General features: G+C 41.9%; 1 protein-coding gene across 1 annotated transcript in view; it reads left to right on the forward strand.

The window, feature by feature from the left end:
• The window catches only part of SGSM1 (small G protein signaling modulator 1), a 280,772-nt gene that overhangs the window by 194,760 nt on the left and 73,619 nt on the right, over positions 1-12,393 (forward strand). The window contains exons 7-9 of the mRNA XM_075853710.1: positions 5,168-5,313; positions 6,989-7,120; positions 10,022-10,146. Coding sequence (XP_075709825.1) covers positions 5,168-5,313; positions 6,989-7,120; positions 10,022-10,146 — 403 coding nt within the window. The remainder of the gene's footprint in view (positions 1-5,167; positions 5,314-6,988; positions 7,121-10,021; positions 10,147-12,393) is intronic.

Genomic DNA, 12,393 nt, shown 5'->3' on the forward strand with positions numbered 1-12,393 from the left:
CCGGTTTTCCGCTGCGGAAAGCAGAACTGGGGAGAAAAAAAAAGACGTTTATACTTACTCCCCACCTCTTCTCTTCTAGTCCGGCCTCCGACGATGACGTTGCAGGCCGTGTGATGCTGCAGCCTGTAATTGGCTGCATTGTCATCCCAGGAGGCCAGACTGCAGGAAGAAGGGGAGAGTTCTGAGTAAGTATGATTTACTTTTTTTCCTGATTTTGTGATTTTTGCTTCGGAATCTGCAGCGTTACAGAGTAGCAGCAGAGTGGATGAGATTTGAAAAAATCTCATCCACATGCTGCGTAAATGATGAGCGGAAAAAACACTCAGAAATTGACCTCGGTGCATATTTTTAAATCCACAGCATGTCAATTGTATTTGCATAATTGCTGCTTTTTTGTTGTGGGAAAACCCGCAACAAATAGTAGATGTTGCGATTTTTGCAGTGGAAAAGCTGCAATTCCTGCACACAAATTACAACTGAAATAAAAAGAATATATCTTGTACTTATAATACCCAGCATTCTGTGCTGCTTCGTCCAGGCCGTCCTCCTGGGATGACGTTTTATCCCATGTGAATGCTGCAGCCAATCACAGGCTGCAGCAGTCACATGGGGTAAAAGTCATCCCAGGAGGCCGGCCTGCAGGACTGCATACGGACGCGTCGCAATGACTATGTAAGTATGAATTTATTTATAAAAAGTTTTATGTGCAGTTTTCCGCAGCAGACTTTCCAGACGAAAAACTGCACCACAATTTGTTGCGGTTTTTTTTGCCGGAATTCCCTGCGGTGCCCAGGGCAGATACGCCTCAAAGCTAGGATAGGAGATAACTCTGATCCCGGCTGATACAGCACTAGAACCAAGCTCTGTACATAAATACAGCACCAGAACCAAGCTCTGTACATAAATACAGCACCAGAACAAAGCTCTGCACATAAATACAGCACCAGAACAAAGCTCAATACGTAAATACAGCACCAGAACAAAGCTCAGTACATAAATACAGCACCAGAACAAAGCTCTGTACATAAATACAGCACCAGAACAAAGCTCTGTACATAAATATAGCACCAGATCCAAGCTCTGTACATAAATACAGCACCAGCACGAATACAGCTCATTAGACATAATTTTGAAAGTAAGGTTAACCAATGCCATATAATTTTGTACCATGTAAAACTAAAGCTCCCAGTATGGCCTGAACAATGGTAATGACATGCTGGGAGTTGTCGTTTCACAAAAAAACAACGATACCACCCATTATCTCGCTGCAGATCATAAAGTACGGATCAGTCAGAGGGAGAATAAACATTTACATTGTGACTCGCAGGTGAGATTTTCTCTCACAGAAGTATCCTTTTGGCCTAGACTGCCATGATGACTTTCCTCCTACACCTCGTCTCTGAAGAGTTTGTCACTCAGATGCTTGTTGCTCCTAACTATGTCAGCACGACCGCACCTATAAACTAACACAAATTCCTCATACTGCCATAGATTGTGCCCGAATACAATTGTATCACGCATTGTGCCCCTAGAAACGAAAGCATCACAGACATACAATGTCCACTAGAAACAGTGCCACATGCCATACCCACTGAAAATAAAGCACCACACATACGCACTGGCCCCTTGGAGATACAGACGCACACTGTGGCCCTCTGGGGATACAGACACACACACACTGTGGCCCCCTAAAGATAAAGACACTCACACACACTGTGGCCCCCTGGAGATATGGGCACACACAAGCGCTGTGGCCCCCTGTAGATACTGACTCACACACACTGTGGCCCACTGCAGATACTGACTGACACACACACACACACACACATACTGTGGCCCCCTGGAGATACTGACCCACAAAAACGGGCACCCTGGAGATACTGACCCAAACACATACTTTGGCCCCCTGGAGATACTGAAACACACACACACATACTGTGGCCCCTGGAGATACTGAAACACACACACACCACACACACACTGTGGCCCCCTGGAGATACTGACACACACACATTTTGTGGCCCCCAGGAGATTCTGACACGCACACACTGTGGCGTCCTGGAGATACTGACACACACACCCTGTGGCCCTCTGGAGATATTGACACACACATACACACACACACACACACACACGTGGCTCTTTGGAGATATTGAGACACACACACTGTGGCCCCCTGGAGATACTGACCCACACATACATATACACACACACACTGTGGCCCCCTGGATATACACACACATTGTGGCCCCCTGGAGATACACACAAACTGTGGCCCCCTGGAGATACTGTCACACACACACTGTGGCAACCTGGAGATACTGACATACACTGTGGCCCCCTGGAGATACTGACCCACACACACTGTGGCCCCCTGGAGATACTGACCCACACACACTGTGGCCCCCTGGAGATACTGTCACACACTCTGTGGCAACCTAGAGATACTGACATACACTGTGGCCCCCTGGAGATACTGACCCACACACACTGTGGCCCCCTGGAGATACTGACCCACACACACACACACACACACACACACATACACACACACACACACACACACACACACACACTGTGCCCCCCTGGAGATTCACACACACACACACACACACACACTGTGGCCCCCTGGAGATTATGACACACACACACACACACACACACACACACACACACACACACACACTCTGTGGCCTCCTGGAGATACTGACACACACACACACACACACACACACACACACACTGTGGCACCTGGAGATACTGACAGACACACACACACACACACACACACACACACACACACACACACACTGTGGCAACCTGGAGATACTGACCCACACACACTGTGGCTCCCTTGAGATACAGACACACACAAACACACTGTGGCCCCCTGGAGATACAGACACACACAAACACACTGTGGCCCCCTGGAGATGTAGATATACTCACCAGTCCCCGTTCTCACATTTTCCTCCAGCGGTACAGACCTCGTGGCCAGGCCTTCTCAGGTATCCCAATATAAGCGGCGCAATGACGTAATTGCGCCACCTGTATTATTAACAAAACGCTGATTCGCGGGGCAGAGAACCTATGGCTTCCTTGATCCTGCCAGCGACAGACTGCTCAATTGTACGATATAGTCGTAGAGATTCCACGGCACCCACCATTCAGTTCTTTACTTATGCTCAACATCCATGTTGCCCTTTGTTTGCCTAAATAAAGAAGAATATTTTTTGGTAGGAATGTCTGCTGCTGAAAACAGAGGAGAAAAGAAAAGAAAAAACGCTCATACTTACCCTCTGACGTCCTGCAGACCAGCCTCCTGGGATGACGTTTGCTATTTGTTGCGGGTTTTACCTCCCTTTGAATTCAATGGGGAAAACCCGCAATAAAAATGCAGTGATTACGCAAATACAGTTGACATGCTTTGGATTGTGTTTTTTCCACTTATCATTTACGCGGCGTGTGGATGAGATTTGTTCAAATCTCATACACTCTGCTCCTACTGTTTTAGGGCTTATTCAGGTGAACTGCCATTTTGCATGTCCGAGTCGCACTCGTGTGGGACCCGTTTTCACGGATCCCTCATAGACTTGTCCTATTTTTTCACGGGCCCTTCACACGGTCTATTAAAACAACGGCCGTGTGAACAGCCCCATTGAATTTCATGGGTCAGTGTACTGTCCGTTTTTTTTAACGGACAGCACACGGACGTATAATATGCTCGTCTGAATAAGCCCTTACGCTGTGGATTTTCCACAATGAAATCTGTTGCGGAAAATCTGCAGTATTTACTCTACGTGTGAACCCGGCCTTACTGATTATAAGGGCAGGTTCAAACACTAGTTGCCAGCAGGATGCCGACAAACCACAATGCTACATAGAGGGAGATTGTGCAGGTGCAAAATACTGATAAACATTCACTCATACACCTACAATTTATGGAGGGGGTGGCTGCTTAGTGTTATCATTGCACACAGATAAGGCTTCTATTAGGCTGAATTCACACACAGCATTTTGCAGCGTTTTTGTAGCAGCAGTGATGAGGGTAAGATTTTAACAAATCTCATCCACACATAGTGAAAAAAGTCAGCTGAAAAAAGCATTAAAAAAAATTGACCTGTGGTGTGTTGTTTTTTTTAAGCTGTATCATACATTGACATGCTGTGGCTTAAAAAACCGCAGCGCAAGTCACGCTGCTCTTCTGTTGCGGGTATTCCCCATTGAATTCAATGGGAAGGTAAAAGCTGCAACAAAGAGCCATGTGACGATTCCGCTGCAAATGAAGGGAAAAAAAAGTAGTTTTTTTTAAAATTAATAATAAAAAGCTTATACTTACCCCCTGCCATTGTCATGGCAACACAATCCTCTGTTCCGAGTGCAGCCCAGCCTCTTGGGATGACGTTTCATCCCATGTGACTTCTTCAGCCACTCAAAGGCTGCAGCGGTCACATGAACTACAGCATCATCCCAGGAGGCCAGGCTGCACTCAGAACAGAGGAGGACTTTTTATTATTAAATTTAAATTAATTTTAAAAAAATAAGTAGTTTTTTTTTCATTTGCGATTGGCTTCAGCAGTCACATGGGATTAAATGGAACCTCCCATTGAGGACGGGCTGGACGCAGAAGCAAAGTTCTGGGTAAGTATAATTTCTTTTTTTTTTTTTTTCTGAGTTGCAATTTTGCAATAATTGCCACATCTACTATTTGTTGCAGGTTTTACCTCCCCATTGATTTCAATAGGGAAAACCAGCAATAGAAAAATGGTGATTCCGCAACATAAATTGACATTCTGTGGATCAAAAAAACGCACCGCAGGTCAATTTATGAACAGTTTTTAGACAGTTTTTTTTTTTGTTCAAATCTCATCCTCTTTGCTGCTGCTCTAATACACTTTGGATTTTCCGCAATCAAATCCGTTGCGGAGAATCCGCAGTATTTATGCTGCATCTGAACCCGTCCTAAAGGGTAATAGAAGTAAAATAACTGTCCAACAGTTAAATTGCAGCATAGGTGACATTCAAACTGCACAATATGCAAATTTACACTAGCTCACATTATCAATGATTGAAATTATAGGATTATTACTTTTTTAGTTATTTGCTTTTATTATTTATTATTTCCTATATTTGTTGTAAATTTAATTAATCTATCATTGACTTTTAGTTGGTCCCTGTGCCCTGGAATACACAAAAATGAAAACTGCAGACCATTTCTGGACTGACCCATCTGCAGATGAGCTTGTTCAGAGACATCGCATCCACAGTTCCCATTGCCGGCAAGACTCTCCCACTAAGAGGCCTGCCCTGTGTGTGAGTAAAATTGGATAATCCTTAGGGTCAGTTCACACAGATTTTTTTGTTGTGGAAACCGCTTCGGAATCAGTGGCAAAAAAATGGCCGAAATCGCCCCCAATTGATTTCAATGGGAGGCAGAGGTGGTTCTTTTCCCGGTCAGATTTTGGTTGCTCACTGAAAAAAAGCGGCATGTCCTTTCTTGCCACGGTTTCCGCCTCTGACCTCCCATTGAATTCAATAGGAGGCAGTTAAAACCTGCGGCGCTAGTTTCTGAGCGTTTTTTTGTGCGTTTTTTGCCCGCAGTCCTTGCATTATATTCAATGGCCGCGGGTGAAAAACACCGCAAAAAAACTTGGAAAAATACGTGTCGGCAGTTCAAAATCTTTCTCAAAATTCCTGAAGGAATCTATCTGTCAGTCTGTCTGTCTATCTATGTCGGCCATAACATTGAAACCACTGACAGGTGAAGTGAATAAGAGCCTGTTCACATCAGCGTTGGCTTTCCGTTGAGGGGTTCCGTCTGAGGTTTTCGTCACGGAACCCCGCAATGGAAAGTCAAACAGAAACCTTAGCTTCCGTTTGCATCACCATTGATACTTTGACACGTACAACCTACCTAAACATTGTTGCACACGAAGTACACCCCTTTATGGTAACGGTATTCCCTAATGGCAGTGGCCTCTTGCTGTAGGAAAATGTGACCTGTCAAACTGCAAAAAATTTTTCAGGAATGGTTTGAGGAACATGACAAAGAGCATCTGTGGAATGTGCTAGGAAAACAAGTTTGATCCATGGAGGCCCTACCGCACAACTTACAGGACGTTAAGGATCTACGGAGTTCTTATGGAGGTCTTATGGAGTCTATGACTCGACGAGTGAGACCTGTTTTGGTGGCATGAGGAGCGCCTGCATAATTTTAGACAGGTGGTTTCAATATTATGGCTGAACGGTGTATATGTGCACAAGTGTGTGTGTTTGTACTTTACATATATGTACACTATACATGTGATAGCTATACATATATGTACATTATACATGTGATAGATATGCTAATTTGTTCTTAATGCCCAACTGGGCATTTTTTTACTTTTCACTAAGTGGGCGTTGTAAAGAAAAGTGTATGACGATGACCAATCAGCGTCATACACTTCTCTTCATTCCAGCCCAGCTTGATCCACAGCACCTGTGTGATCTCGCGAGATCACGCTGTGACGTGACTTCCTCTCACAGGTCCTTCACCGGAAGAGTGAACAATCATCGCCTCCAGCCATGCCAGGACATTTATTCGAATCTGCAGCGGCTGGAGGCGATGTTCAGTCTTCCATCGCTCCGGTGAAGGACTTGCGGGATGTGGTGATGTCACAACGTGATCTCGCGAAATCACCTTGTGCTGTGGATCAAGCTGGGCTGGAATGAAGAGAAGTGTATGACTCTGATTGGTCAGCGTCATACACTTTTCTTTACATCGCCCACTTGGTGAAAAGTAAAGAAAACGCCCAGTTGGGCATTAAGAACAAATTTGCATAGATCTTAAAATGTTCATAACTTAGTCAAAAAAAAGTTTAAAAAAAACCCCCAAAAAAACAGTAGTTATCTACATTAAAGCACCTATTAGATTAGGTAAGAGATAGGGCAGTTATAAACTGGTGACAGAGCCTATTTAAAATAGCTGTATTTTGTATTTCTGCAGATTCAGAAAAGACACTCCAGTGGGAGTATGGATGACAGACCATCGATGTCAGCACGGGACTATGTGGAGTCATTACACCAGAATTCAAGGGCAACTCTTCTTTATGGCAAAAACAATGTGATGGTTCAACCTGTAAGTGGAGCATTTGGTATTATGGAACTTTCTGATCGACATACTGTAAATAACAAAGCAGCCGGCAGTGTAAACAAAGGATACTTTCTATTTTGGTTCCCATGGTTATGGGATATTTATGTTATTTGAACTGGGAGTTCAGTAAGAAACAACAAAAATTGTTATTTAACCTCTTAACGACCGGCGTATAGTGTTTTTACGTCGGCTATTCAGGGTAGTTCTTCTGAAGCGCCGCCTTTTCACTTCAGTCGACATTTCAGAAGAGCTTTTCCCGCATCGTGCGTGGTGCTGCTGAAGCCCGGGCTGTTAGTAACAGCCTCGGGCTTCAGGGCAACGATCAGAGACCACTAGCAGTGGTCTCCGATCATATTTAACCCCTCAGATGCGGCGTTTAATAGCGAGCACCGCATCTGAGTGATTTTAGAGGGAGGGGGCTCCCTCTCTCACCTCACTGGCATCCCCGCGTGCATCGCGGGGTGCCAATGGGTTCTATGACAGCCTGGGGGCCTAACAAAGGCCCCCAGTTCTGCCTTTAGTAATTGCCTGTTAGACCATGCCAGAGGCATGACCTAACAGGTGCCTGTCAATATTACACTGACCGGCAATAATACACTGCAATACAGAAGTATTGCAGTGTATTATAATAGCGATCAAAAGTTTGGACAGTAATGTCCCCCAGTGGGAATAAAAATAAAGTAAAAAAAATTAAATAAAGTTGAAATAAATTAATAAATGTCCCAAGTAAAAAAAAATTAAAAACCACACTTTTTCCCCTTACAAAATACTTTATTATGAAAAAAAGTTACTCATATTTGGTATCGCTGCGTCCGTAACGAACCCAGCTATAAAACGATTGCATTATTTAACCCGCACGGTGAACGCCGTAAAAAATATAATAAAAAACAACGCCAGAATTGCTGTTTTCTGTTCATCCTGCCTTCAAAAGAATGTGATAAAAAGTGATCAATCCATCTACTCCAAAAATGGTACCAATACAAACTACAAGTCGTCCTGCAAAAAAAAGCCCTCATACAGCTGCATCCGTCAAAAATTAAAAAAAGTTATGGCTCTTAAAATATGGCAACACAAAAGCAAGTAATTTTGAAATAAATGTGTTTTTAGTGTGTAAAAGTAGGAAAACATAAAAAAACCTATATAAATTTGGTATCGCCGCAATCGTAACGACCCGCTGAATAAAGTTATTATGTTATTTATACCACACGGTAAACGGCGTAAAATTAAGACGCAAAAAAAAGGCAACATTTCTGGGGGTTTTTCTGTACCCCACTAAAAAAAGTTAGTAAAAAGTTAATCAATAAATTATATGTACCCCAAAATGGTGCTAATATAAAATACAAGTTGTCCCGCAAAAAAAAAAGTCTTTATACAGCTATGTCGACGCAAAAATAAAAAAGTAATAGATCTTTGAATGCGACGATGGAAAAAATTTAAAAAATTCCTCAGTCATTAAAGAGGCTCTGTCACCACATTATAAGTGGCCTATATTGTACATGATGTGATCGGCGCTGTAATGTAGATTACAGCTGTGTTTTTTATTTCAAAAAACGATCATTTTTGATGGAGTTATGACCTATATTAGCTTTATGCTAATGGATTTCTTAATGAACAACTGGGCGTGTTTTACTTTTTGGCCAAGTGGGCGTTGTACAGAGGAGTGTATGACGCTGATCAATCAGCGTCATACACTTCTCCCCATTCATTTATACAGTACATAGCGATATAGCTATATCGCTATGTGCAGCCACATAAACACACTATAATGTTACTGCAGTGTCATGACAATGAATATACATTACCTCTAGCCAGGACGTGATGTGTATTCAGAATCCTGTCACTTCTGTAGCGTCACTTCTGTAGTGTGATTGGTCAGCGTCATACACTTCTCTCCACAACGCCCACTTGGTCATATAGTAAAACACGTCCATTGAGAAACTCATTAGCATAAATCTAATATAGGTCATAACTCCATAAAAAAATTATTGTTTTTCTAAACAAATAACACTGCTGTAATCTACATTACAGCGCCGATCACATCATGTATAATGTAGGCCACTTATAATGTGGTGACAGAGCCTCTTTAAGGCCCTGTTCACACCACGTTTGTGATAACCGTTTAACATGTACATAAGGAAAGCTTCCGACGTACATGCTAAAGTGTCCATATGGCTCCATTAGTCCTACAGAGGTCAAGATTGTTCTTTTGGCCTTCGTCAGTAGTCCGTATACAATTTTGTTTTTTTGTTTTTTTAATAAAGGGGTAGTCTGAGAATAGAAAAAAAGGGGTCTGCTTTTTTTCCAGCAACAGCACGATTCTTGTCCATGTGCTGTGTGTAATATTGCAGCCAGGCCCCATTCAAGTAAATATTGGCAGTTTTTTTTTTTTTCTTCTAATCTCAAGCTACCCTTTTTATTTTGCCAGGAGTTATGACTTCATCTACATGATGTGTCGCTGTGCTGCATGTATGGAAACATTTTTTAGCTGCTGCACGTGAGGCTACACTCCTTGAGTCTCCACTCCAGTTGATGAGAAAGCTGAGAATTATAGCTTCATATTGGGAATTTTGATTTAGATTTGTTTTTCTCATAGGCTATGTTCACACATTGTGATTTGTTGCAGAACTTGGAGCCATAGCCAGAAGTGGATCCAGGAGGAAGGAGAAGTATAAGTGCCTCCTTTATATTTCCCATTCCTTGTGTGAACATAGCCTCAGGCTCATTGGCAACATATTAATAGCAATAAAAGGTTTATTTAATTATTTCTGTTACTTATATAGCACCAGCAAATTCTGCTGTGCTGTACAGAAATTCAAATGGAAATACTTTTATTTTGGGAAAGAAGGGTACATTTAGTTTAGGAATCACCTTTATTCCTTTTCCTAGAGAGATGATATGGAAGCAATCCCTGGATATTTGTCTCTTCATCAAACTGCAGATACAATGACTTTAAAATGGACCCCAAACCAACTTATGAATGGCTCTGTGGGAGATTTAGATTATGAGAAAAGGCAAGTACATTTTATTATGTTGTTGCTATGAATTATAGTTTTATATATATATATATATATATATATATATATATATATATATATATATATATAATATAGTGAAGTAAATAAGTATTTGATCCCTTGCTGATTTTGTACGTTTGCCCACTGTCAAAGACATGAACAGTCGAGAATTTTTAGGCTAGGTTAATTTTACCAGTGAGAGATAGATTATATATATATAAAAAAAAAAAAAGAAAATCACACAGTCAAAATTATATATATTTATTTGCATTGTGCACAGAGAAATAAGTATTTGATCCCTTTGGCAAACAAGACTTAATACTTGGTGGCAAAACCCTTGTTGGCAAGCACAGCAGTCAGACATTTTTTGTAGTTGATGATGAGGTTTGCACACATATTAGATGGAATTTTGGCCCACTCCTCTTTGCAGATCATCTGTAAATCATTAAGATTTCTAGGCTGTCGCTTGGCAACTCAGATCTTCAGCTCCCTCCATAAGTTTTCGATGGGATTAAGGTCTGGAGACTGGCTAGGCCACTCCATGACCTTAATGTGCTTCTTTTTGAGCCACTCCTTTGTTGCCTTGGCTGTATGTTTCGGGTCATTGTCGTGCTGGAAGACCCAGCCACGAGCCATTTTTAATGCCCTGGTGGAGGGAAGGAGGTTGTCACTCAGGATTTGACGGTACATGGCTCCATCCATTCTCTCATTGATGCGGTGAAGTAGTCCTGTGCCCTTAGCAGAGAAACACCGCCAAAACATAATGTTTCCACCTCCATGCTTGACAGTGGGGACGGTGTTCTTTGGGTCATAGGCAGCATTTCTCTTCTTCCAAACACGGCGAGTTGAGTTAATGCCAAAGAGCTACATTTTAGTCTCATCTGACCACAACATCTTCTCCCAATCACTCTCAGAATCATCCAGATGTTCATTTGCAAACTTCAGACGGGCCTGTACATGTGCCTTCTTGAGCAGGGGGACCTTGCGGGCACTGCAGGATTTTAATCCATTACGGCGTAATGTGTTACCAATGGTTTTCTTGGTGACTGTGGTCCCAGCTGCCTTGAGATCATTAACAAGTTCCCCCCGTGTAGTTTTCGGCTGAGCTCTCACCTTCCTCAGGATCAAGGATACCCCACGAGGTGAGATTTTGCATGGAGCCCCAGATAGATGTCGATTGACAGTCATTTTGTATGTCTTCCATTTTCTTACTATTGCACCAACAGTTGTCTCCTTTTCACCCAGCGTCTTACTTATGGTTTTGTAGCCCATTCCAGCCTTGTGCAGATCTATGATCTTGTCCCTGACATCCTTAGAAAGCTCTTTGGTCTTGCCCATGTTGTAGAGGTTAGAGTCAGACTGATTAATTGAGTCTGTGGACAGGTGACCATTTAAGACAGCTGTCTTTAATGCAGGCACCAAGTTGATTTGGAGCGTGTAACTGGTCTGGAGGAGGCTGAACTCTTAATGGTTGGTAGGGGATCAAATACTTATTTCTCTGTGCACAATGCAAATAAATATATATAATTTTGACTATGTGATTTTCTGTTTTTTTTTAAAATATAATCTATCTCTCACTGGTAAAATTAACCTAGCCTAAAAATTCTAGACTGTTCATGACTTTGACAGTGGTCAAACTTACAAAACCAGCAAGGGATCAAATACTTATTTCCTTCACTGTATGTATGTATATATATATATATATATATATATATATATAGAAGAAGAAAATTTGCAGCACTCCAACATGAAGAAAAGTGGTGGTTTATTCAATCCAAAACAACAGCAACGTTTCAATCCTACAATAGGATCTTTGTCAAGCCTGGCTGTTGTTTTGGATTGAATAAACCACCACTTTTCTTCATGTTGGAGTGCTGCAAATTTTCTTCTTCTATATATTATTATACGTCCTAGGATCGGGACGTTTTTGTCGGCACCTGGTCGATTATTCATTAGTGAGTGCTGCTGCCTTCTTGTTTGCTATATATATATATATATATATATAATTTTTATTTTATTTTCTATTATTTTTTACTTTAGTAAGAGTCAATTTATCTAAGTTATGGTACAATGACACTAGGGGAAACTTACGTTTCACACGCCAGTCTTAATCTGAAGAGCGTTGTGTAATATTAATAAACTAGGTGCATCTCTGGCTGTCCATGTGCCAGAAATGGAAATCTACACCAGCTCAGAGCTACCGTAAGTTTCCGCTATAGTTTCCGCCAGTTTCTAGTGTAAATT

The sequence above is a fragment of the Rhinoderma darwinii genome, chromosome 1 (assembly GCF_050947455.1).
Source record: "Rhinoderma darwinii isolate aRhiDar2 chromosome 1, aRhiDar2.hap1, whole genome shotgun sequence".
Classification (NCBI taxonomy): domain Eukaryota; kingdom Metazoa; phylum Chordata; class Amphibia; order Anura; family Rhinodermatidae; genus Rhinoderma; species Rhinoderma darwinii.